This window comes from Chroicocephalus ridibundus, chromosome 2 (genome assembly GCF_963924245.1).
Source record: "Chroicocephalus ridibundus chromosome 2, bChrRid1.1, whole genome shotgun sequence".
Taxonomy (NCBI): Eukaryota; Metazoa; Chordata; class Aves; order Charadriiformes; family Laridae; genus Chroicocephalus; species Chroicocephalus ridibundus.
The window spans coordinates 18,776,697-18,803,120 of NC_086285.1; the positions used below are offsets into that span (position 1 = coordinate 18,776,697).

General features: G+C 37.5%; 1 protein-coding gene across 4 annotated transcripts; it reads left to right on the forward strand.

Annotated features, from left to right (window-relative positions):
- Nucleotides 1–31: 31 nt before the first annotated feature.
- On the forward strand, nucleotides 32–25,125 carry LOC134511123 (protein adenylyltransferase SelO-like). 4 transcript variants are annotated; one of them, XM_063324602.1, is made up of 19 exons: nucleotides 32–449; nucleotides 1,784–1,902; nucleotides 2,150–2,278; nucleotides 3,033–3,097; nucleotides 3,201–3,257; nucleotides 3,357–3,455; nucleotides 7,453–7,520; nucleotides 8,231–8,318; nucleotides 10,164–10,233; nucleotides 10,843–10,915; nucleotides 11,634–11,717; nucleotides 13,215–13,344; nucleotides 14,006–14,050; nucleotides 14,137–14,218; nucleotides 14,303–14,395; nucleotides 17,439–17,518; nucleotides 18,399–18,442; nucleotides 24,007–24,086; nucleotides 24,418–25,125. In XM_063324602.1, exons 1-19 carry the CDS (start codon nucleotides 251–253, stop codon nucleotides 24,538–24,540), a joined length of 1,728 nt encoding a protein of 575 aa, XP_063180672.1. In that variant the 5' UTR covers nucleotides 32–250; the 3' UTR covers nucleotides 24,541–25,125. The 4 variants fall into 4 exon arrangements, 3 of the variants coding, with proteins under 3 accessions (XP_063180672.1, XP_063180674.1, XP_063180673.1); XR_010069799.1 differs by lacking the exon at nucleotides 18,399–18,442 and having other exon boundaries at nucleotides 24,418–24,465; XM_063324604.1 differs by lacking the exon at nucleotides 24,007–24,086.
- The last annotated feature ends 1,299 nt before the right edge of the window (nucleotides 25,126–26,424 follow it).

A 26,424-nucleotide genomic window follows, 5' to 3' on the forward strand; every position in this document is an offset into this window, starting at 1 on the left:
CGGCCCAGCCTCCGCGCCCGGCTGCGGGACAGGGCGTGGGCCGCCGCCCCTCAGCGGGGACCCGGCTGTGCGGGGCGGCCCCGGTCAGCGCAGGGAGAGAGGCTTCAGCCACAGCCGCTCCGTCCCTCCCGCTCGGAGCAGGCACCGGCTCTCCCCTGAAAGCCCTGTGAAGAGTTAAGGTTTTTTCTGAGGGGACGGAGACCTCACGCCGGTCTCTTGGGTGACCCGGCGAAGGCGAGGTTGGGGGGACATGTGGTGGCCCCCTTGGCTGGCCGCCTGGCTGGCCTGGGCTGCCGGCGCCGGGCGGCCGCCCCCACTGTGCGCCACCGGCGGGCTCTGCCCGGCTCCGCTCGGCCCCAACGCCTCCCGGCCGGAGCCCGGCTGCTGCCGGCCGCAGCGGGGGGCGGCCGACCTGTGCTCATGGCCCCTCTCCTCCGACAGCCTCCGAGGTACAGCCCGCCCTGCCCGGCCGCTTCGGCTTGGCCGGTGGTAGCAGCCGCTAGAGCAATAAGCCAAGATCTTACATATACAGGCGAATAATTGCTACTTTTAAAATTAAAACTGGATTGGCCATAAGAAGCTTTCTCTCCTCTCCTCTTTTTTCTATTTTTTCCTTTTTCCTCCCTCCCTTCTTTCCTTTTTTCCTACCTTTCCCCCCCTTTCCCCCTTTTTTCCTTTCTTTCTTTTTTTTTTTCTCTTTTTTCCCCCCCTTTTTTTCCTTTCTTTCCTTTTTCCTTTCTTTTCAATTCATCATAATGGAGAGACATGGAGTCCCAATTACGTGTTAATCCAAAATTGATAACCTGACACCGTATTCAAAGCGATATAGCTCTCGGGCATACAGAATTGCCTGTAATACTAAAGATAATTTATATGGCGACATTACAGAAATAATTTCTTCAGGTGATACAATTACTTGGGAGCATTAAGAAACCATAATCAGTGATAAATCTTGTGGCAGCTGGCTATAACAGGATTTGTCATGAGAGGTATTGAGAAACACGGCTAACAGCAAGTCTCCAGAGTTGCTAGCTAACTTAAAATTTTTACAGTGACTCTGAGGTACTGGGACTTTATAATTAACATGGAATCGTAAGATTGTTGCAAGCAAAAATCCATAAAGATGTTAAAAGACACAGTATTAATGCAGTGTTTTAAAACAATATTTGTTCTGTGTTACCATGGATCAGGGTGCAGAGTAGCTCTGAAGGAAGAATGAAGCACGTCTTTTGAGTAGATATGTTATGCTACAGCAAGGAATCCATCTTCTGACCCTTTAATTCGCTGTTTACGTTACTCACAGAAGATTTCAAGCTGGTTTCTTAGTGCTCATGGCTGCATGTGGACTGTATAGCACAGTTACTGGTGCACAGTGACTTCATCTGTTGCACGACATCGTTCAGCTGTGAGGGCAGCTGAACTTTGCTGTCTCATGCAAATATCTTTTAGGGTTGCATATAATTGAGCGCAGTATAAAACTGCCCTGAGACTGTTCTAATGACAGTTAATTGAAGCTATGCTTAAATGTTTCACATCTTAAAAACAGTATGCCCTACCAGTTTCTTTAACTGCAGAATTCAATCCTTCTTTTCAAAAATCCCAAACAGAATAAAGTCCTGAATTTATTTGGGCTTGCTTTTTATGCAGGCTTAATATACATTGTGGTAGAGAGTGAGGTTTTGGTTGTTTCTGAAGTATTTTGATTGGATTTGAGGGAAAGGCATTAAGAATAATATGATTAATTTTTAAAAAAAAACATTTATTGTCTGTTTTATGTTTACAGATCCTTTTCCAATTGATGTGATCCAGGAAAATTATGTCCGTAATGTGAAAAACTGTATTTTTTCAATTGTGTATCCTACACCTTTTAAATCTAGAGTTCGTCTTGTAGCTGTTTCAAAGGTTGGCTATTATTTTTTTTGTCCCTCTCTGATTGGTAGAAATTGTTCATACATGTACTAAAATATATTTTAATATTCATATGCTGTTTATTGTGAAAACATCTTATCGAGATATACTTTAAACAAATAGAACATTTAAAACATATTGTGAGGTGGCTTTTAATAATGACATCTGTAGAAAAAACACATTCATTACCACTGAAAATTTGATTGTATACAAGTACCATCTGTATTATTTTTTTCTACAGGTAGTTCTTGAAAATATTTTGGATCTTGATATATCTGTCACAGGAACACCTGATTTTCTTCAGTTTGTCAGCGGTGGGAAAGTGATACTTGGGTCTATTCCATTGGCCCATAGATACGGGGGTCATCAGGTAACTATAACGCTTGTTCTTCCAGGTGAAATTGTGTAGGTCTTTACATGTAAAAAGGCATTATCACCTCGATAATACCTGTAAGTGTATGAGTATATGCCTGTAAGTATACGAACACTGTGATTGCAGATTTGTTCTTCGAAAGGGGTTGCAGATGGAAGGGAACTACAATATTCTTTCACGGTACCATGTCTACTTTCTCTGCTGCTGTTCATGCCAGAAGCAAATTATCTTTTTAACTCCTGTTAGCTGCGGAGCCTGCTTAGCACCCCTGCAGCCTGACAAGCTCTGATTCATGACAGGTATTATCAGTTCAGAGGAGTGGAAGAGGACAGCGCCTCACTGCAATACCATGATTACTAAGAGTTAAGTTTCACTGAAATGGGCAAGATTATTCATGGAAAAGAATGGTAGAATTTGATTTGTAATTTCCAATTAAAAAAACCAAAATTACAAGCTGTGTCAGTTTAAAGGCTCATGATACGAAAGAGTCAGGGCTGTAGCTGTACACAATAGCTGGAAGGTAGAGAAAAAAAATGGTGATTACTGGCATTATTCTTTTTCTGTGGTTTTCTGATTCATTATTGGTGCGAGTGTGGAAATGCAGCTTTAGGGATCAATATCTCAATGACTACCTGAGCAAATGTGTCATTACATTGTGTAGATCACAGAGAACCTACATGTAATTTGCACTGTTTCAAGTATAACTGCTATAAATTATAGAAGAAAGTAACTTGATTTTTATTTTTGTCAGTTTGGTAGCTGGGCAGGTCAGCTGGGCGATGGAAGAGCCCACTTGATCGGAGTATATACAAACAGGTGTGACATTTTTTTAAGTGTCCCATTCCACTCTGTACTCTGTTTAGCTGATTCATGCCTAGCCCGAGGTGTACCGTTAGAAATGCTGATGGTATTTTTGCAGGCATGGTGAGAGGTGGGAACTACAGTTAAAAGGGTCAGGAAAGACCCCATACTCCAGGTAAGTTGCAGTTAATCTATGTACACCAAAACTGGATGTTTTCTTTTTGAAATTTGCATTTATTTTATGACCTATTCCTTATTTTTCTGTCCTCTGTAGGAATGGCGATGGAAGAGCTGTGCTTCGCTCTTCTGTGCGAGAATTTTTGTGTAGTGAGGCCATGCACTATCTTGGAATTCCTACAAGCAGAGCTGCTAGGTATTTTTCTTTTCTTTTTCACAGCATCCTGATTTACAGATAATTTTGTGACTGACTTACACTGAGCATCGATAAAGCAGGACAGTTAGTTTCCAAGAGGATAGATCTTTCTTTTCATATCTATGCAATCAGGATAAAATATATCCCTCCAGTTTCATAGATTTTTGGATAAAACTTTCCAGTAATAATGAGCTCCAGCAATTAATCCATTCGCTTTTGTCTTTGGTATGCTCTAAAGTAGTACTTTATTTAAATACGATATTGTGTACAGTCCCTGTCTTGCGGTGAACAGCTGTCTTTCACTTGCAAGACTCTCTTAACTGAATTATCTTAATTTGAAATCTGGTTCATTTTGTAAAGAGAGTGAAAAATAGAAGTTAGACTGAGTGATTATACCTGACACTAACTGCCCTCTCCAGCTTTTATGAAACTACAATCAAGAATTTCTTCTCTTAAAAAAAAATAAAATTGCTCTGTCCCTTGTTGCTCACCAAAAGACTTGCAAAAACAGCAGGGCTAGATTCCTGCCCTGTAAATAATACCTTTAGTGTATGTAGATAATCAATGAGTCTATTAATACATATTATATGGTTAATAAACGAGTCTTTTATTACACTAAAGTTAAGCATTTGGATGAATTTTTCTAGAATCAGGCCAAGTGGGAAAATGTTGAGAGTGGCTATTTTTATATTGTCAGTCACCTAGTCACAATTTTTAAGATTGGTAGGAAAAATTGTCAGTAAGATGAGTAGACTGGAGATAGCACTGTATGTAGGTAATTGCTCTTAATTCCTTATTTGTGCAAACACTTCCTGAGCAGAGAGGAAGATTTCGTAAAAAAATAATGTAAAATTAATTTTGTTTGAGACAAAGAAGACTAATACGTTCACTCATTTGCATGATTTTTCTCAGAATTAAGTAAACTGAATTCTTCAGATGATCGTGTTTAAAATGTCAAGTTCATTTTGTGTTCCAAGTGGTCTCGTGTCTGTACTTGGCGTTTCAGGCTTCAAAGAAAGTAAACGTTCTGCAGAAAAGGCCTGTACTTAGCTGCCACATGGCTACGTGTCTGCATTTGCAAAGTGTCTGCAAATCTCTCTAGCATTAATTCTAACACATTTGCTCTGTCGAAGTGCAGTGTTTGTGAATGACAGTTTTGATGGTTTATTCACTGACTTCACCTTGAGACCCTTTGCTGTTGGCTGTTAACGCAGAAGTTTAAATCCGTTTGAATATCAGCAGGAAAGCATCTGGCAAGGTTATAGCCTTTCTTTGCTGTCGTCTCAACAAATCGTTCAGTGCAAAAACAATGTGAAATTACTCCTTAACTGTGCACAAATTCTTTTGAGTACACAGTGTGCTTTAGTTCTCTGCTGGCAAATCGGTTAAATGCCTGGCTCTCTTAACTGCTGTACAAGCTCTCCAGACTGTTTGCAAGACTTCATTTGGAAAATCCCCAGCTGATATCCATATTCTTCCCAATGGGGAGCTGTTGCACTGAGGCTGGTGGGATGCTCTTACCGAGGTCATGTCAAGTCTTGGCAGAAGTGTGGGGAAAGGCCTTACAGCTTATCCCAGAACACCCAGCAGGCTGGTTTGCTCTATTAATTTTAAGTACTGTTTTCCCAATGGGGTGCTATGGTTTATGACTGTACTGCCAGATAAAGGACAGTTCTTCATATGGTACCATTTTAGTCGCATACTGGGGCTACCAGTGAGCAGTTTTATGCATTAGGTCAAAAAAGTGAGCCAATATGCATAGTTTTCAGAGTTGGCCCTTACTTGCGTAGGGCTTGATGTTCATGCAAAAGAGCAAGCGGAGCACTTAGGAGTGTGAAGTCCAGCCCTTAAGCTAGAGCCAGAGGTAGGGAGGGAAATAATCCATCCGTCCTGTGTGTGCTGTTCCAGCCTCTCTGGTGTAAAAGCAATTTCAGTGCTCCATTTCCTGTGGTTGAGCGTATGTCAGGTCTCCTGCTGCCTTCTCTCAAGTAACAGTACTTACCAACTACAGGGACCATTTGGAAACTATTTTTATAGTGGGAATGTAGTTATCTTTATGTGTCTGCTTCACTGTCTGGCCAGCTCTGAAGTGTTGCTCGTCCATTAACTTGTATTAGTAACTAACCAAATGTTGATGCCCCCCATGGATTTTTTTGTCAGTAATAAGAGGAGTGCTGGTGTTCTGCAGGAATTTTGCAGGGAGCCTGTGAAGTATTACATACTCAAAAAGAAACAAGCCTTCTGGCAGAGGTCTGTTCAAACCAGTAAAATTTAATAGCATTACTATTCTGACTCCTCTCCCCTAGTGCTCTGATGCACACGCTATTTTGTTAGTGTCGGGTTCATTCCCTGGTTTTGAATATTGTTGTTTTTCTTGGAGGATTAAGTTTTTCTTCTTGCATCTCATTTGTGTCAGCGCTTTTTCTACTTACACCTACAGACATACCAATCATATATGATTGTTTCCAAAAGAGTCTTTTTTGGAAAAAATTTCCTGATGTTGCTTGTATCAGTACAGCTCCAGTAATGGGAGCAGTTTGATTTCTAGATGCTTTTTCCCTCCTTCTGGAACAATTCACTGGCTGTTCTTTGCAGTTAACAGGGAGCATTCAGTTTGGATAGCTACTAGATACTTTCAAAAGTATGGAATATATTAATAATAAAGTTTTGAAGCCATGGTTACTGTTACAAGCAACTGCACTGTGTAAGAACTCAGACAAATCATTCCTTTTCATGATTATTTTTTGGTACATATTTATGTTTATATGCATACCCCACATTTTTGGTCCTATTAAATTATTTCTAAAATTTTGATGCTAAATTATGTAAAACCAGAATCTAGTGTACTCTCAAAATTTGACACATGGGAGTTGTTTTAATTCTGTGACTGTCTTCAGTCATATTTATGAATGGAATATTAGATTTGCCTCTTGTCCTTTTCTGTGTGTCTCTAAGGAAAGTTTGGTTCTGTCTTCTGTGCAGTCTTCAACTACCTAATAGTTATCAGCAAGCAAAGGTAAAGAATTATACAAAATGAGCTAATTTTTCCTGCTGCTAGACTCTTGAATAAGAAGTCTTCTGTGCCTATTGAGGGGACAACACCTCTTTCAGAAGACAGCACCAAGCATTACTTCTGCTGGATTGTCAGTGTAATCCCGGTTGCTTTGGCGAGAAAACTTCCTACACGTTAACTTAGGGGAATATGATGCCCTTGCATAGTTATGAGGATTGATTCCATTCTATTTTTCCTGATATAACAGAAATTACATTGAAATCAGTTATTTTGTAAAATGAACATAAGTTGTGAAATATTTTAGAGCAAGCAAAGTTGTTCCAAGCACTCACAAATCTCAATAGTTGGATAAAAATGAAAATTTGTAGGATGTGCTGAATTTACGGCAAATGAAAGGAAGAGATTGTTTTTAAAAATCCAAGTACAAATAGCAGTGAAGAAGAAAGGGCTAATTACAATGTATCATCAAAATTATGCCTGTTATGTGTTGATGCTGTTACAAGAGTTCTGATTGCTGAGGGTCCCAGATCTGTCCTTGAAGTTCCCGTGACAACAGTTTTGACTCACATAAAGGGGAACCTCCATCTGATACAACAATTTGGTTTCTAATTTCTCTGTCCTCCTAATTTCGCTGTTGTCCTCAGGGAAATTGTGACTTATTTAATGTTATCACCACACTAATCAGTCACTGAGGTTCCAAATGAATGCAGTACATTTTTTGAATGCAGCCCCCTCCCCAAGAACAGTGTAAATCATGGAAATTGGACAACATTGTCTAAATAAAAAATAAATGCACCTTGCTGATGAAGCTTGGTAAGCCTCAGCTTACTGTTTGCTGGTGTCATTTGTAAATCCAAAGCTATGCCAGCAAAAAGATCTTCCTTTTTATGAAAGAAATAAAGTTATATAAAATATGACTTGATCTTCATTATAAGTTATTTTTCCTGAGATGACTTTTTAACGTTCGGTTTTTGTTTGTTACAGCTTAGTTGTAAGTGATGATGATGTATGGAGAGACCAGTTTTACAACGGAAATATTAATAAAGAAAGAGGTAATGAACACATTTAAAACAATATGTTGCAACACTGTAACTTAATTCTCCATTGCAAAAATGAATTTTAATATGTCATATATGTGTAATAAAAAGTACTAAACAGGCTTCATTTCATTTATTAAGAAATAAAACTTTTCCTGAGGAAATCACTTTGAGACATATCTTAGTGAAAGAAATGAAGCCCTGTGAACAGGTCTGCTATGATTGTGGCGTATGTGTTGTAGGGCAATAATTTTTACTTTCACTTGCCATTACAAAAATGATATTGAAAACTAGGGAGATTTTCCATTGTTCCAATAGCAATGCTGGAAGGGTGGGAACGCTACTGTGGCTGGGCCATTGATACATCATCTACACCTGCTCTGAAAAAGAGTGGGATAGCACAGCATGGGTAAAAATCTATTTATGTTGTTTCTTTCTTTGTTGCTAGCATTTCTGGAGTAATTCTAGTATTAATGCAGTACTGGAATTTTGCCTGTGTTTGCTGTGTTTGCCAATTAAGCTTTATGATTAAAAGGTATGTGTAGTAAAGTAATATTATACATATTAATCTGTTACGTGTTGAGCATACTTACAAAAATACCAGTTTAACTATGCATATATACATTCTGCATCTATAGAAACAATACATGATGGCCTTATTATGGAACTATTTTATTTTGTTGTTATACTCTGTTTACATTTAAACCCATGTGTCTGTATTTAAGGTGCAATAGTGCTACGTCTTGCCAAATCATGGTTTCGTATAGGATCGTTGGAAATCTTAGCTCATTCTGGAGAACTGGACTTACAAAGGTTTGAGTTTAATCTTCATAATAACTATATTAGTTTTCTTAACAAACAAATATATATTAGAATGCATATATACAGTTGGAACTTAGACATAAATTATTTAGAAAGGAATATTGCATAACTTAGATAACCTCCTATTTTTATACAAGCATACAAAAGATCTTACCTCATAAGGGTAAAACGTCCTAGATGTTTTTGAAGGGCTGGATCTTACAAAATGAGAAAGGTTTTATAGCTGAAATAGTTCTGGTAACTAAGCACTAGGGAGGAATTGTTTGTTTTGGACAGATTTGTAAATTTAGAGTATATGTTCCTACGTTTCCCATAGTTGTCTGTGAAGCTAATTTAACAGAAATATGAAATAACTCACTAGCATAAGTATGTTGTATAAGGTATGCTCTCCAGAAACATTTAGAACCAGAGAAGTATAGTAGATAAGAAATTACTGCAGTTTTAAGCCTCTTAGCAATATTAATTTGTGTGTGGAGCATGACAAATTTTTAGGTCTACTGTAAATATTTAAAAGTTGGTCATTTGTCCTCGGGAGCAATGTAGTGGGTGATAATCGCTTGCAACAGAAATTGTTTTGCGGTGCTTAAAAATGGGCAAGAGCTCACAGCAGCAGTTGTATGTTGTAGTAACTGGCAATGCAATTTAACTTCCTGCATGACTCTGCACTGTCTCTCTTTCCTTTTTTTTTGAAATCTCATAGCAGATTTTTATCGTAAAACTGAAAGACCAAATTAAGGAACTGATTTTAAGTTTTGTTTTGGGTTTTTTTTGGGTTAAAGTATTTGTGACCCATGGGATTTAAGGATACACATAAAGATCACTTGTACTCATGCAGAATAGACAACTCCTTCCTCCCTGTTTTGGAGGGGGCCTCGGAGTGAGTGGCCAAGAGCAGGCCAAGGCTAGTGTGACTCTGTGCTTCCTCCTCAGAGAAGGTCTTCCTGAAAGAGGATGTCTTGCAGCAACCAGCTAAAATTCAGAGGCAATAGTTTAGACACCCTTCTGAAGGTCAGGTTGCTATGTACTCTGATAAAATTGTCACTGTTTGAGGGGAGTTCAGTGATTTGCTCCAACAACCTGATAAGAAGGTAAAATCTAGATATTTGTGTTCACAGGAGGCACAACCCTTGGCCAGGTGTCCAACCCTTGGCCAGGTCCGACCCTTGCTCAGGCTGCCTGCCGCACATGTAGGTGGTGCTCACAGCCCCCTGTGCCAGTGGCCCTGGGTGGCTCTGACCACAAGAGGTTCCTACAGGGAGCTCCTAAATGTACTAAATGCCAGCTGCTCTACTTTAAAGCTTTAGATCTGCAAAGATATGCGTCTGACAGACATTGCAATTTTTAATGCATGTATCCTAATTTCCTGAGCCTGTCTTGAGGGACTATGCAGCACTCTTTTGGGAATGGCCTGTTACTATGGCAAGTAACCCTACTTCATAAGAATTCAGCCATAAAATTTTCTTTGTGAGAATTCTGATGTAGAATTATTCTTTATAATTGTATACTTTTTTTGGGGGTATGCAAACTTCCCCCCTCCCCCCCAAAAAAAATTTTTGATATTACTGCGTGCAAAACCACATCCTGGAGTGCTCTGGAAGTTTAACACACAGGAATAATTTTAACTTTACATGGCAGTCTCCAGTAATATTTAGGTTTTATCTCTAAGCATTTGGAGGGGCTTAATCCAAGACTCATTGGAATAAGTAGACTGAGTTTTCTAAGAACTGTTTGCAGCAAGCCATAGATCAGCATTTAACTGTTTGAAAACAAGAATTTTGAATGATCAGTTCTAAAAGTGCCAGTTTTGTTTAAAGAACTCTGCCTCTTCTATTGCAGAAGATTGCTAGACTTTATCATTCAGGAGCATTTTCCATCAATAGCCATGAATGATTCGAACAGATACCTGGTAAGTCTCTTTTAAAAGTTATTTTTATTTTCCACAGGCATGTGAACAAAAATTATACAAAACTTCTCAAAATTTCAAATTTTGAAAAGTTTTAAAATTTGAAGTACGCTTCCAGGTTTTATTAGTGAAAGTTTATTAATTCTCTTCCATAAAAACCTGTTTCTTGAAGTTTTTTTTCTCAAAGTCAGATATGAACATCCTTCACTACTTTTCAATATTGAAATGTTTATTGGGAAGCTTCCATTTTCTGTTAGTTTTTGTTCTCTTACTGCTCAGATTTTAAGTGAGCAGCAGTCATGAAGTGATGAATTATGCTTTTTCTAGTATAAATGTAGTACATATAGTAAATACTAGTACATACACTAACATATATATTGTGTCTTTGTTTCTTTTTTGAGTTTTTAATTTCTTTTAGGGCATCTACTTATTTAACTGGATAAGGTTATTGTGCAGCCACATCATTTAGAATGTGAATGAAAAGTTCTGACAGAGATAAACACTTAAAAATAGAATGCCTGACATCTTTCTAAAGTGAATAAAATGTTTGTGTTATTGTATTCCATGTTTTTGATTCAGAAGACTTGAAGTAAAAGATGTATTTGATTTTAGGAATTTTTCTCTACAGTCGTATCAGAGACTGCAAACCTGATTGCGTTGTGGATGTCTGTGGGGTTTGCACATGGTAAGCTGCAGTAGGTGGCATCGGGTTTACAGGAGTGACTATAGTTATATACGTAAAGATGGCTTTTATTTGTCAATTTATTCGTCAGTTCTTCTGATATCTTTGCCTACAGCAGTATCTGTTATGCATTAATATACAAGTTTTTTTGTAACAGAGTTAGGAGCACTTTCTGATCTTTCAAAGCATGACTGTATCTGTCAGAAGCAAGAATTCTCAGAATTGTTGTAACAGTCTGATGTACGAAGACCATGTATTGATGTCATACATAAGTTTAATTGCCCTGAATTTGATGCATCTACATAAAAACCTGGCTTTTTATAGTGTATAGGATACAGTGCTGTCCACCTGTGTTTTAGATGTATATTACGAAAAACAAAATAGCATTGTCTTGCTAATAGAGCACCCAGTCAACTTGCAAGGGAGCAGCTAGTGACCAATTTGCATGACATCGCACTGAAAGGAAAAGGAAACACCGCCACCTAGGTATAGGAACCAGATACAAGATTACAAGATAACGTAGCGAACAGTTTCTCATTTTCATACTTAAAATGTATGGCAGGTCAAGAGTAAGAGAGACAAGTTTATTTTCCAGAGTCTGATTTCTAAAAGGTAACAGCTCCAAAGTTTTCTAGATTCAGTGGATCTTTTTCACAGTAAATTTTCTAAAGACTGCAGCGTGGAATTTTAACTTTTGTTTCTCCTTGTTGTTTAATTGTAGGTGTGTGCAATACAGATAACTTCAGTTTATTATCCATAACAATAGATTACGGTCCATTTGGATTTATGGACTCGTATGACCCAAGTGAGTGTAGCACCCGTTTTTAAAAGACAATTTTTTGCTTAAAATAAAATCTTTGTATTAATTTATGTAGTTTCTCTGTGCATGAAAACTCCTAACGTTATTAGCAGAAAAATCCCAAGCATGTGTATTGTTTGAAGAGTTTTAAGGAAAAAAATTATATCAGAGGCCGGTTGTATGATACACTATACAGGTTGCATTCTCAAGTGCTAGAAGTCTTGTTAATGAAATATGACTATTAAACCCATTTTCATGAGAATGTTTACAGTTAAACTTCATTGGTTGAATTGATGCTACAACAGAAACCTAGAAAACTAAAAATTGCATATTGCTGTGAGCAGCCAAAAGCAAAAGTAGTATACAGTAATTTTGAATGCATTATGCTCTAGCTTTGTAGTCACAGCAGCTAATTATATGTTGGAAGAAAATAAATCAAACCTACCCAGTCATGGCAACCTTTCTATGAAAGCATGAACTTAGTCTGGTATTGATAGATATAAGTACAGTATTTACATAAATGCATATTATTAGATTATTGTTTAGAGGTTGCATCTGAGTAAGCTTCAGAACCAGCAGTGGTTATCTCACTATCTGTTTTCATGCAGCCTCAAATTAAGGAAATCTCATGAGAATAAATGTCATAGTGTTTCTATTGCATTGAAAAAACAGGGCTTTTCTGGTTTTAGATCTTTCTCTATATGGTGAGTTAAATTTCAGATTTGAACCAATGACCAGATCTGATAGATGTGTCACAGTTCTTCTCCTTCATGCTCCATTTGCTATTAATGTCCTCTGAGGACTCGGGCAATGCTGTGTGCATTGATCAGCTTATCCGCATTTCATCTGAGCAAGGGGTTCACGCTGCATCCGTTCAGAGACTGGTGCTGGAGATCTGCATACATTTTACTGCTGGATACCTGTAACTTGCATAGCAGATATTTATTATCTCCCAAATAATGCATTTGCATACTGGAACATGCTAGCCCTAATTTTTATGTGAATACATAAAGCTTGCTTATACAACGGAAACAAATCTCACTTAGGTAACCTGCTTATTTAAATACGTGTTTATAGATGTTATTTTTCAAAAAATACTTATAAATCCTGAATCTGGTTGCACAGTTATTTTCTTAGTCTGTGTGCTAAATAGTAGCACTATATATAGTAAAAACATTGAATAAGACATTGTTTTTAGTGTAAAAACAGCCTTTTTCTGTTTAAACATCTTGATTTATTTTATATCTTCAAGTAGGAAAATGTCACTTGTGACATGTGGGAACTTGTCTGTGAAGGATGTATTCCTTAGATTTGCAAATAACAGATCTTGAGTTAATTCACTATAAATAGGTATCCTTGTGATCTGATTTTAAATATTTAGTAACTTTAGGACTTTTATTAGTTTGCCGTGTAAGTATAAAAATGAATGCATTTCAGTATTTTAACATTGATTGTTTATTGTAATTGGTCTGTTGTGGAAAAGTAACGTTTTGTTTAAAACAGATTTTGTTCCAATCACATCTGATGATGAAAGGAGGTATAAAATAGGAAACCAGGCAAATGTTGGGCTGTTTAATCTGAGCAAGCTGTTACAAGCTCTAAAACCTTTATTGGATCCCAGGCAAAAGCAGCTGTAAGTAATCCTTAAAATATCTTAATGCTTAAAAGAACTAGCGAGATGGGAGACCCTCAAATCACCATATGTGTAGGAAAGCAAGGGGTTAGCTTTTAAAATCTTTTTTTCAAAGTGGAAATTGATTCTGAATTAATTGTTGGGCAGAATAAGGTGGAGGGACGGGAGAAAGGTTTTCATTGGTCATAAATAATAGCAAAATACGACTGGAAGGTGGTCTTAGATGTTTTGTTGTCCGTTCTCCTTTCCTTAAGGTAGGACCTTTGCCTGTAGTTTTTAAGTCTGTCTAGCTTATTCTTTAAGATGCTTACTTATGAAGACTATACATCCTCCTGAAGTAATGAGGTAGTATTTTAATATCCTACTGTAAAGATTCCTAATATGAGTCTTCTTTTCTGTGGCTTAAACTCATGCCTTCTTACTCAGTATGAAAAGGAAGAACATTGTATTTTTCTTCTTTGCAGCAGCTATTTATGTATTTGAAGCCTGTTAAAATGTTTCCCCTCAGTCTTTTTGCCCTACAGATCCCAGTTGATTCAGTATAACAATGTGTGTGAGATATCAGACAGAAGAATTTTTCATTGACTAGTGTACAGTAGGATTGTACCCACAGTAGGATTGTAGTTTCATAGAATTTGACATTTCCTTTTTTTTTTGGCAGAGCTTCCCAGATTTTGGAGGGATATGGTGAGCACTATCACATCCGGTATGGACTTCCAGAACTCAAACGTGCAGTCGCAATACTATGAATTATGTTATGTGACAATTTCCTTACTTTGTTATTACTTTCAGTTTCACAGAACTATTCAAAACAAAACTGGGTCTTCTTGGGGAGAATGAGGATGATAACTATTTGATTGCTTTCCTCCTAAAAGTAAGTTTGCTTTGCTAATTTTCTTGGCAAACATCTGGATGCCATACTTTTAAAAACTCTGATAGAAGTATCTTTTTTCACTAGCTTATGGAAGATACAAAGGCTGACTTTACAATGACATTTCGACAGCTCAGTGAAATTACTGAAGACCAGTTAAAGGAACTCCATATTCCTGAGGTATTGATGAATACAAGCAGCCAGTTTTAGGAACACTTATTATAAAATGAGTAAATCAGGTTGCACATAACTCTGGTGTAATAGATAATGTCTCAAACTATGATTTGCCTGGGAAATACATCATTGTAGCATTATTAAGGGACAGGGAGGCTAATATATCTGTCATGCTACCACCCCACGTTAAGCCTGTGTCTAGTAAGGAAGGATACATTAACGAAGAGTGCTAATGAAAGCTACGTTAATGAAGAGTGCTGAAGTAAAACGTTCAGCCTCCGGTACAGATCCAATATGAATAGTCATAAATTATACACAGGTGGGAATGTAATTTTCTTCACATTTAAGATGGGTCTGCTGGAAAGAACTTTCCTTCCTTCACCCCCCCCCCTTTTTTTTTTTTTGCTTAAGAACACCTTCTCATAGTATTTTGTAAGACACAAATGAAGTTGGACTGGGCTCATGAGGAAAATTTCAACCTCGGGTTGATCAGTATATTCCTAACATGGGGTTACCAGGTGACCTAAACACCAGCTCTCAGGCCCATCAGCTTGTCTCGGTATCTAATGCCAAGTGAGATCCCATCTCATCATAAACGCTTGCTAGAATCTCAGCCCATAGTGGTCTCTGCCCTTCCTGGGGGACAAGATTGGTTCTAAATGTAGCTTAAAGCATAGGAACACGTTTTATCGCTGTGTCCTGCTCAGCCTGCTATCCCATCCTCTGTTGCTGCTAACTCAGCCTAAACTTATTCTTCAGGACCAAGTATAATCATAAAAGAGATGAGAGCCTTAAAATAAAAGAGATCAACTTCTTATCTCAAAATTGTGCAATCTTTAGAAGTGGAAATATGGCTGAAATGTTTGAACTGAAGCAAGACAAAGCAAGTAAATAATAATTGGAAAAAAATGTAGAGGGGAAATTCTGAAAAGAAAGTTTGTGAGTACCTGATCTGGAAAGGAAAAAAGGAAGCCTTTTTGCAAGAGACAAAAGGATTTTATTTTTATTTTTTTTTAGTACAGTGCCTTTTCCATGTGAGGAATATTCTTCACTTTGCCTGGGAATCCATTGCCTTTCTGTAACTTCTGACTTATTTCTATTTGTCTTTGAATCTAACGTAAAATGAGAGTAGGTGGGCTTACGAGGTTATTTTAGGGAGCAGAATGACTGTGTGTAAAGTACAGAATGAAAATGAGGAGTTACAGTTTCTTTTCTGGTCGTGTCCTAGATAATTAAGTGATTTTGACCAAATTCTCTGTTTTTCCTTGTTTTTTTCTGTTAAGTAAGAGGTCTAACCTGACCTTTTCTATGAGCTTGAAACCATTAATAGTTGAGATTTTATAGTGGTAAGCAACAAAAATACAAAGAGCTGTAGCTGTGGGATTAATCATTTGTACAGAGCAGGTGATAAGAGGATGGGTGTGTTTGTAAGAGAAGGTATTTTTGTCATAGAATACAAGGGATTTTTCCATTCCTTAGTGGCCTGCATGCGATAGGAAGAACGGAAGCCCCCCTCATGCAGTATGGAGCCATTCCCAGACCGCTGCAGTAGCGGCATTTGTGACAACTCCATCTCCCCTTCTCTGAAGGTGCAGGCTGAGGATCTAACAATCATGGTGTAGTTGTGGCCCTGCAACTACACCGCGGGTCATTTGCAGCCCTCACTTGATAGCAGCTGACCTTTTTTTTTTTTCACACAATGAAATTATTTAGCCTGCAAGTTCTGAGTCCCAAAACTGATGTGCTAAAGCAGGTACAATTTTATGCTGGTAAAAAGTTTTAATTTTTTAAAGAATTTTAAAGAATATTAAAGAATATTAAAGTAATTTCGCCTGCTGTTTATTCACACACTAATACTTTGTCAGTAGCGAAGTAAGTTCTTATATTGGTTTGTAGATCACTTACCTTTTTTTCAGCTGCACACCAAAACTGACCTAAAAAATGCCAGAAGCCTTTGGGAACACTGCAGAAGTGCTCTCATTTACTATTAACTGGAAGCATTCTGAAATTCCTCCTAAAGCAGCCTAACCCTGCACATCTTTGAACAAATGCTTGACTCCTGCACTCCCGTTACCACCTGCCTGCCCCACAGCTCTTAGACACTTCTGTAATTTTAACTCATTTTTATCCTCAAATGTGTTTTTCATTGTGTTTTTCATTATGTTTTTGACTCCCATTCCTTTAAAAAAACACAAATGTGACCAAAACTTTGTTTTGTTCTTGCTTTTAATTTCCCTTCCTTAACTTCTGCCCATTTTTTCTTGGGTATCTGCTGTTCACCCCCTTTTATCTATGTCCATTTCTTTCTGCAGTAGTGGCAGAAAGAAATGTTTTATCTATGTCCATTTCTTTCTAATCTGTTCTTTCTCTGAAGTTCATTTTCTGTCTGTGAGCTTTGGCTACTTTCTCTTGACCGAGCGATATGAAGCAGCTGTTGGCTCGGTGTACTCAGCCCGGGAAGCCGTGTTTGTGGTGGTCGTCCAACACTGGAGGCAGTAACCCCAAGCTCTGGTTTCTCTCTGTTTGCCTTTTCCAAGTCCTGTCTACTCTCCCTTCTTCCTCTCCTGCTGTCTCTGTTCTTCTCCTCAGTCTTCTCCCATCCCTGTAGCCTTAAGTTTCTCTTTTTCTCCGCACCTTACCTTTCTTTATCAATATATTTTCCTTATTTTGGAAAAAAACCCTGCTTCTCTACAAATAGATCTGGTCCACCTACAAAACTCAGAAGACAGTGAAATCTATAGTTATGTAGCCTAAAAAAATAAAATAGGCCAAACAATAAGCCATGGAAAAACAGGGGTGAAATGCTAGAGGTGTTTAGATAGAATGTGCCATAACAGAGATGGATTAATATGGATATATCACTCTAGCAAAAATAAATAATTTAAATACAGAGGAAAAGATATTAGTAGAATTTTTGGGGAGAAAATTCCTTGAAGGGTCATCATAAGTTTCCCTCTTATATCCTTTTAATATTCATTTGCTTACTTTGGTTTTGCTTAACAGGAACAAAATTCTGATTACCTGCCATTAACTGTTTCTTTCTCTTTAGGAGTTCTGGGCTCTCCAGGATCTGGGTAAACACAAGTTATTTTCAGACTGGGTTACTATGTACCTCTTGAGATTAAATCGGTAAGTCTGATGCAGTTTCAAGTGTAAAAATAACACCAAGTGTGTATTTGCCAGGAGCAGGCAACTTTAATCTGCAATGATTTTCAACGGTCTTTAGTAGGTCTGGTAAACTGGACCAAACATGGTTTCATATGCCTTTTTTTCTTTATGGTTCTAGATTGTGCTAGATTCCACAATAATGACTGGTGTAGTTCTGTTTTGATACAAAGGTACATAAAACCGACAGTGGAGGAGTGGTCTGTATTTGTTTTCTTTCATTGACCAACTGATCAGATTTCTTCGGTTAATAACTTTTGTTCAAATACCAGTCCTACGGATTCAGTCCAAGAATCTGAAAGTTAGGCTTTGCAAATACATAAGAATGAATAGTGTTTCATTACTGGTAATACATATATTTTTTACGGTGTAATAATATGGCTTTAGGGTGACAGAAGGTGGAAGCTGAACAGTTGTGAATACACAGACTATGTTTGGAAACCGCTGGTGTTGCATAGACAGCGACATGCATGTTAGAACATCCTGCCAATTCTTTTATCTTAAATCAATAAAGAATGTAATGTGTTTTTCGTAGTCACAGATGGTATGCATGGCTGATAGTAGTCAAAAGAAGTATATATCAGGTACTTGGAAATTTTAGTCAGTAAAAATATTTTTTAGGGAAAAAAATCAATACTAGATACAACACCTACAAGAAAGTGTGCAGTTTTTTCCAAGCCTAATCATTCTTAGAGATTCACACCATCTTGCACTGAACACAAAGGCAGAACACTTAATGATTCTAATGAAAGTCAAATAAAGTATTTCTAAAAATAAATAAGTATAACCCCCATTAGCTAAAGCACTTTATTTTTTCTTCTTTTGGTTTGTTTTTCATGTATAGTAACAAGGGTGATTCAGACACCAAGAGAAGAACTCGAATGACAAGTGAGTAAAATGATCCAAAGGAATTCATAGGCTTGGAGGTGGCAGCTATCTATTTACATAGGTTTTTTCAGTGTTAGTTATTTTTCCTTTTGAGGACAACTAAAATGTACTGTTTTTCTGAAGAGGAGAAACTCTCGTTACACTGCTGCAAGTCTCGTAATACTATACATTCACTGTGGCTAGCTCCGGTTTCACCCAATCGTGTGATTAGAATCCAGCGATGTGTATATGGCTAGACTTGTGAATATACATGTACTTTTTATATAAGCTAAATGATCATGATGTTCCTTGGCTGCAGTGAGGCCCTCTTCCTCCTCTGGCATCCTCCCTTTTCCCTCCTTAAAAAAAAATAAAAAAAAAATCCTTAATTTAAGTCTGCATTTATGAAGAAATTGGTCTGGCCCAAACACCTTCTTATTGTGAATAGTTGTAATCATATCGGTTGACTGAAGGTGAGTGTGAGATCATGGAAATGCACCACAACTACTAGTCCAAGTTGCTCTTCTCTAGATTCTGCTGTTTTTGAAGGACAGAGCACATGTCAGTTCATATTTCAGGCAACTGACATCACAAATTATGAAGATGTCATGAAGAAGGCTTTTCCACCAGTATTCACAAAGGCTGCTCTGTCCTGTGTCACACCATACGTGAACAACAGACACTGAAGCAATCCAGCTCAGCTGTCCAGCTATAGTCTATTCCATGTCCATCTTCATTTACCTACTTATTTCTCTTTCCCTTATTTGTTGTTTACCTTTTTGTATTTCTTTTTTCTCTTACTTTTTTTAATCCCCTTTTTTATGATTTCCATTTGGGTGATCAGGAGATACCAGACCCTCCAGCTTGTTCTATGCTTTGGTGCTTGTAGACTTGATTAATTTATTTTTTCCCTTTTGATTTCCTTTAAGAAGTTAAGAATTGCTGGCCCATGGGAATGTGATTATCTGTATGTTGTCATGTCTCGAGTGGGGCTTCACCTTAGTGTCTTGCAATGGTGGACATGCTCTGTCTGCTCCCCAAGTTGTAACTCTTCATTGCAAAGTAGGGTGCTCCCAGGAAGGGTCCCCTAGGATTTGAGTTTCTTGTGAGAGACGCCCTTCCTCTTCTGCTATGTCTGCTTTTCCTGAGCGCAAGCAACACGTTTTCCTTGATCTGTACTTCCTTCCTTTAGCAGTCTGTGAATGTGTTGGTTTGCACTGCTCAGAACATTGTTCTTCCCTGGTGATGAACCCTCGATAACATCAGGAAAGATTCTGGTAGGCATCCTGTACTGGCTCAATGGACTAAGATTTGTCTAAGTGTTCAAATATTTCCAAATCCTTTCTACATGTTATAAAAGGTTATTAAGGTTTTTGAAAGGCACACACTTTTTTTTTTTCTGCACCTGGAGAAAAAAATTCTTACTTGTGAAAGAACTTTCTAGTCATGAACAGAAGGTACTTTAATTCTCCAAGTTATTCTAAATACAAAATGGAAGAGTTACTGCATTTAGCTGTCTATCACAGCAGAAATAGCAGATATGAAATTATAATAATTATTCTGGGAGAGATTTTTTTTGGATCTGCAGTGAGCTGTGGTAAATTGGTGAAATTTGCCTGTAAAAGACAATGAGCAACTGAAAATCTCTGGACAAAAGGGAGTAAAGAAAATGGAAGAGCTGATCAAATTCTGCACGAGGTATTGTACACTTCAGTGTTACTATGCTTTTCAGGGTGTTTTATTCTTATTTTTAACAGAAATGGCTGTACTCTTGTTACGTATTGATTGGCCACTTTCTTCAAAAGTTCTAATTGATTTAGTAGGAAAATGGCAGCAGATAGCGCCAACTTTCAGTAATAAGATAGTAAAAACTACATAGGGCACAAATTATCATCACATGGACCTTCACGTTTGCATCCACGTTTTCTGGCCAAGGCTCCATCCATTTTTAAGAATGCTTCTTACAATTTTACATGCATTTTTAGAAAGTTAATATGAAAACAGTTACCAAGAAAAAAGATCTCAGTTTGGGGATGATCTTCTGCCAAACAGCATTGTGGTTTTCTACACGTATCTCAGAGGATCATACAGTACAGGAGACAGAACAAACAGGGAAAAGGTTTTGCCTCCAGGACTAGGCTTGTGCTAGTGGTCTCAGCTTTGGCAGCAGTCCAAAACTTGATGTGCGAAGATTCCTAGTTAAGTTGGTTTTCTTCCATATAACCGGTCATCACAATATATTCATACAGCAGAGCTACCAGATATTCCTAACAGGCTACTAACGTTAATTTGTTATTGTTTTATTTAAAACCTTATTTTCCTCTTAAAACAAAAAAACTTTGTTACATTTTTGCTAGCTTCTCCATATTACAGTGTGACTGAGGTTTCTTATAGAGTTTTGTTGCTGTTGTTGTTCTCTTTTACATTTAAATAGATCTCTTAGATACACCCCCTGTGATCTCTTAATATTTGCTTGTAACAGCTGTCCCTCGCCAGTACAACTTGCAGCACAAATCTGGCTCAACTCAGCCAACTGCACATTTTTACCCAGCGTTTCACATTAAAGGCAAAACTGTCAGGGCTCTCACAGATTTTTATATGGGTTGGTAAGTCCCACTAAATTTCTTGTTGCTGTCTTTAGAACTGACTGACCTTGACTATATTGCCATTATCACCTCGTTATTCATCACCTTTCCCTCATCATTAGTAAGTCTAGTAAAATATCTCATGTCCCAAAGTACATTACGTTGAAGCATTTCGAGTTGATCACTTATTCGTTATCTTCATTCTTTCTCTCTTCATTTAGTTTTCAGTCCTTAGTAGCACTTTATCTTGTACTGCCTAAACATAGTTCCTTAGGAGTCGATCAAAAAGTTTTGACAATCCAAATCCCCATACAAGTCTATCATTCTGTTTCTTTATAAAAGAAACATGTAAAAAAAACTGTAGGCCAGATCATAAAATGCTTATAAGGGCACAAAATATCTTCTGCTTTGTCCCTTTCTTATCTGGCTTGTCTTATTCTCTCATAATTATCTTGTCACTTGTGTTAATTACAGATATTTTTAACGCCACTGTGAAACTTGTCAATTTGCAATTGTTAAGAATATATTTCTGAGACAAATATTCTCCTGCTACTATGAGTCATGGTTTTAATGTGAATTATCATTTTTTGTATGAGTCATATGTTAACTTCTCCACCTTTTAAATATTCTTTTTATATTGTTTTCACACTTTACTATTGATGACCCATTTACTGGACTAAATCAAGTACTCGGACAGAGCAAATTACTTTGCCAAGTGGGAAGACACTGTTTTTTTAGCAGTTAGGGCAGAGTGTTGTTATGACTATATAAAGGTTATCAGGGTTCCAAATAGCCAGTCTTTGGCTATTGGCTTTTGTTTAATATATAAAAAAGCCATTGGCTTTTCTTTAATTACATGCAAGTACATACAGAACAGCGGTAATGTGAAAAACATGAACGTCTGTATCTGGATGGATCGCATCTCAGGCTTCATTCTCATGTGTTCACGTTGTGCCGGAATGATGTTGTGTTACCTGGGTAGTTGTCATAAAGGAGGGACTGGTGGTGCCACCTGAGATGCTTCTCATTTCAGCCCATATTCTGATTTTGTAAAAGAGCTTCACCTTCTCCCTTCTGGCAGGAGCAGGAGTGGTCAGAGTTAGAGCACTTAGAGCGTAGAGTGATTTTTTTTTTTTTTTTTTTTTTGTCCTTTACTTTTCTAAATAACATTAAGACCCTTTGTGTAATGCTGTTGTATGGCAAATCTTGTGGCTTAAAATGGCTATCATTCAGTTGTAAAGATAAATAATTTAATTGTATGTGATACATAAAATAATCATGCAAGTGTTGTTCCACTGATGACACAGCTTCAGTAAATTCTAGTTTGTTAGCTGGTTAAATGGTGCTTTTTAGAAGGAGTGAATATTACAGAGAAGTCTGTTCAGTGCGCTAGGCACTAATTCTGTATGGGGAGCTATTAAATACAAATAAAGTCCTGTGACTGTCCAACCACAGAACCTTAGAAGGAGCCAGTCATAGCTTTTCTCGAAGATCTCAATTGTCTTGGTAGTCAGCTAGGATAAACAAGTTGTGTTTGCAAGCTGAAGCAGCAGTACAAGATGTGAGTGAATTGGGAAATGGAAATAGATTAAGCTTAGTCCTTTCATCCAAAATATTGTTTCTGATCATCCCCCTCCTAATATAATGTATTATTTGTCAATAAAATAACATCATAACTAATTGATTAGAGGAACTGAGTAGAGGGAAATTTGGGCTGGTGATTTTGATGAATACTCTGCTTTCTCTAATACCTTCTTTCAAATAGGCTGTAAGGGTATTTATAAGAATATTCGGTAAAGCTACCTGGATTTTTTGAAAGATATATAAAACTAATGTTTATTCATATAAAACCTACTGGGACGTCAATGGAAAGGGAAGGAACAGATGAAGTTTGTGTATGTCCATAAATCACAGGCTTTTGGTTTCAAGTCCATGGGTGAAATGCCTCTGGTATCACTAATTAATCTCTTCATGTAATCACCTACTGAATTTGGGAAAATATGGAGACGAAGGTCAAATTAAGATTTACGATGCAAGCTTGAAATGTTTGTTACAATTAATCTGTAACATTCTTTTGATCATCAGTTAAAGGGAAAACTTTCTGAAGTAGAATCTTAGGCTTTAATTGCAGAGCAAAAATAAGAGTTGTGTTGACATTATCTGCTAAAAAATGGGTAATAAAAGCCATGTGTGCTTAAGAGAATTGTCCTTGGCATACAGTTTGACAGAACTCTGTGAGTTTTCAGTTGCTGTCCTGTAAGATATAACCTGGTTCACTCATTCAGCAGTTTAATTTTCAATGTCCCTACAATCTCTTGACCACTAATTAGACAAAATCAGCCTGGAACGTGCCAGAGAAGCAGTGCAGCTGTCATGGGTGTTTCCAAAAAGATAGAGCAGACAGTTCAGGAAAAAACTGGGGAAGCTCCCCCTGACCGCACCAGGAAATTAAAAGGAAAGTTGAAAAAGTAGTTTCTAAAAAAATAGAGCTGAAATGCAACATCAAAGGCTTTTATGGCTAAACTTTTGATGTATGATATAGAACAAGGAATATCTAAGTACATATACTTTAATGAATAAATAATTCCTTTTTAAATTAAGTAATATAATATCCATTTTTATGATCTCCGGGAAAGTACTGACAACATTGAAATATGCTTGCCAACAATGTAGCAGGAACCTAAGCCGGGGTAAACTCATCACATTAGAAAAGTCTGCTGGTGTTGGTAACAGGAGATCCTTTGTGCATCGATGTGATGTTTTGTACTACTCTAGTTTTTGTTTGGCACTTTGGCATTGATGATTGTGCAAGTTTAAAAAATCCTTTTTAGCAGCTCATAAAAATAAATAGATTTTTTCATTCCTTTTCCTTTTTATGCATTTTTTTCTTCATCTGCAAATTAAACCTTCTTGAACGTTTCAATGACACGTTTCAATGACTGTGTTTCCTTTTGTTGAATATGTCTAACTAAATTTAGCATGATTTACTTTTGATTTCAGCTGTTAACCCTAGATACATTCTGAGGAATTGGATGGCAGAATCAGCAGTGCAAAAAGCTAATTTGAATGATTTCTCAGAGGTAAAATTCTTTCTTTCTTCTTGACATATTTATTAATAATTGGCATAATTGTTAATGAAAAAGTTGCATTCACACTTTGAATCTATACTACACTTTGACCAATATTGTACTATCTAATACCAATTACTATTAAAAATATTGACAAAATTATTAACGGTATTAATTATAACATAAATAGTAGTGACTATATTAATAGTAGTACTAAGAATAGTAAGCAACTCAGCTAGTAGTTTCTGGAGACAGAAGGGTGCATAATATGGAGTGTCAGAAACTTTTCTTGTTTGCAGGAAAACATTTTGTATAAAAACTTACCCATTTTAATTGCTTCCAGGTTCATCTTCTACAGCAGATTTTACAGCATCCCTTCCAGAGACAGCAGGCTGCAGAGAAAGCAGGCTACTCCCTGCGCCCCCCAGCTTGGGCCAAGGACCTTAAAGTCAGCTGTTCATCCTGAGAGGAATTCAAACAAGCCAGTAAAATCATCAAGGTCAAAGCTCACACCTTCAAACTGGATTAATGGATCAAACCACAGGAACTTTTCTCCCTTGTACTTTGTGGACTGGAATCTGCTACTCTGCGAGGCAAGACAGCTTGACCAACTTTATAAAAGTCTGAAGATTAAAGAAATGGACCACTATGTATGGTTGCATCGGCAAGTTATATTGGTGTTTATAATTCTGCCCTTCGTATTCATCTGTGCATTAATTTGAGTCCCAATGTTTAAGTTCTGCCAAACTGTCACACTTAACCTCTCAGAATTCATGGCCGATCAGGTGGGTCTCAATAAGTTTTAGTGGCTGGTCAATTTAAAAATCCATCTAAGCTAATTCTAATCATGCAGTATTTTGATGAATGTTCTTGCTGTTACACACTGTTGAAATATAATTATATTCTGAAGACATAAATGTTCTTAAGTGTTTTGCAGAGTTGGAACAGAGGATCATCTTACATTTAGACCTTTTCTCTTTTTGACCTTGTTTTCTCCCATTAAACTGCCAATAAAGGTTTAAAGGAAATTCAATTAAATAGTGAGCAAAGATGTCTGTCTTGGGAGTGACTTGTCCAAAAATAGATGTTGATGTCTCCGCCAGTGTCAGGTGCCTATCAAACCTGGTCCACTGCTCTTGGAAAGTCTGTCTTTTGATAGTAGTAGAAAGATTGTTGGTGCATGGATATAAAGCCTCAGGAAATTTTCACTGGTTGGACATGAAAATAGGACTTTCTTGGAAGTATCTCACCACCTGTTAGTCAGGTCAATGCACCTTTTGTATCCAGCCACCTGATGCTGTAAGGGACTAACAAAAATCTTGCAGGGAAAGTATTTAAAATTCAACTGAAGCTGTTACAGAGAGTAACAGAAAGAGACTAGTCTTTGAGTACTGGGTCTTGTTATTTATCCTTCTTTGATACTCCAATTACACATCAGAAAACTTACTGTGTAATTAAGCCAAAATTAATACATAAGCCATCAGGTCCAATGTTACGCTAGAAAATTTACAGCAAAAATAACTTATCTGGGGGCTTTATAACTTCTTGATGCTACCTTGTCTCTTCCCAAATCCAAAACGGATTGTTTTAGAATCTCCAAGTCTCTTGAGTGCCACTTGATTCTGAAATAGATGCTATGAAGTGGTATAATTAGCATTTCACAGATCTATTTCTAGAAATAAAATTAGTGTGGAAAAAAAATTATATTATTAGAAATCTTTCAGTGACTAAAAAAAAAATTTGAATGCCTTTACTTCTTAGCTATAATCAACACAATTATTCGGGATGGTTTCCTCTCAGATATGCGTCTGTTCAAATATAAACACAGTTGTTCAAATGTCAATAGTAGTATCATAATGTGAGGCACGATATAGATATTTACATACAGTTTCCTGAAAGTCCGGTCTGAAGTTTAAGCAGCCTGCCCAAGTTCAGCCTGGGTTAACGTTCCTTCTGCGGGTCGTAAGTGCAACCATTGGGATTAGCGTTGGAGCTGGCAACGCCTCCAGAGAAAAGGAGTGGGCTGCTGGGGGGTCTGCAGAAGCCCCTCAGCCGAGGGCTGCGTTCCCAACCTATTGAAACATTGGCGTTGATGTCTGTTCTTGGCTAATTACAAGCAAAACAGCATGTGGTGATGAAATGTAGGAACGGCAGCATTACCACCTGCCGCGGAGTGAGTTACACAGCAAGTAAGCGATGATCTGAAGAGGAACGTATTTGTGCTGCAGGGTAAATACAGCAGCAGCGCAACTTGGGGCCTGGTTTCCACGTAGGTGAAAGGAAAGAACTCTAGCTTACACTGAACCAAGCATCCGGGAAGTATCTTTTGTGTGTGGGCCAAACGACTTGA

Bases quoted from the DNA above. Each gene is read 5' to 3' on its own strand.
- LOC134511123 (XM_063324602.1), top strand. From the start codon at position 251: ATGTGGTGGCCCCCTTGGCTGGCCGCCTGGCTGGCCTGGGCTGCCGGC. The intron at 2,279-3,032 runs GTAACTATAACG...TATTTTTGTCAG, and splicing joins ATAGATACGGGGGTCATCAG to TTTGGTAGCTGGGCAGGTCA. The intron at 3,098-3,200 runs GTGTGACATTTT...GTATTTTTGCAG, and splicing joins ATCGGAGTATATACAAACAG to GCATGGTGAGAGGTGGGAAC.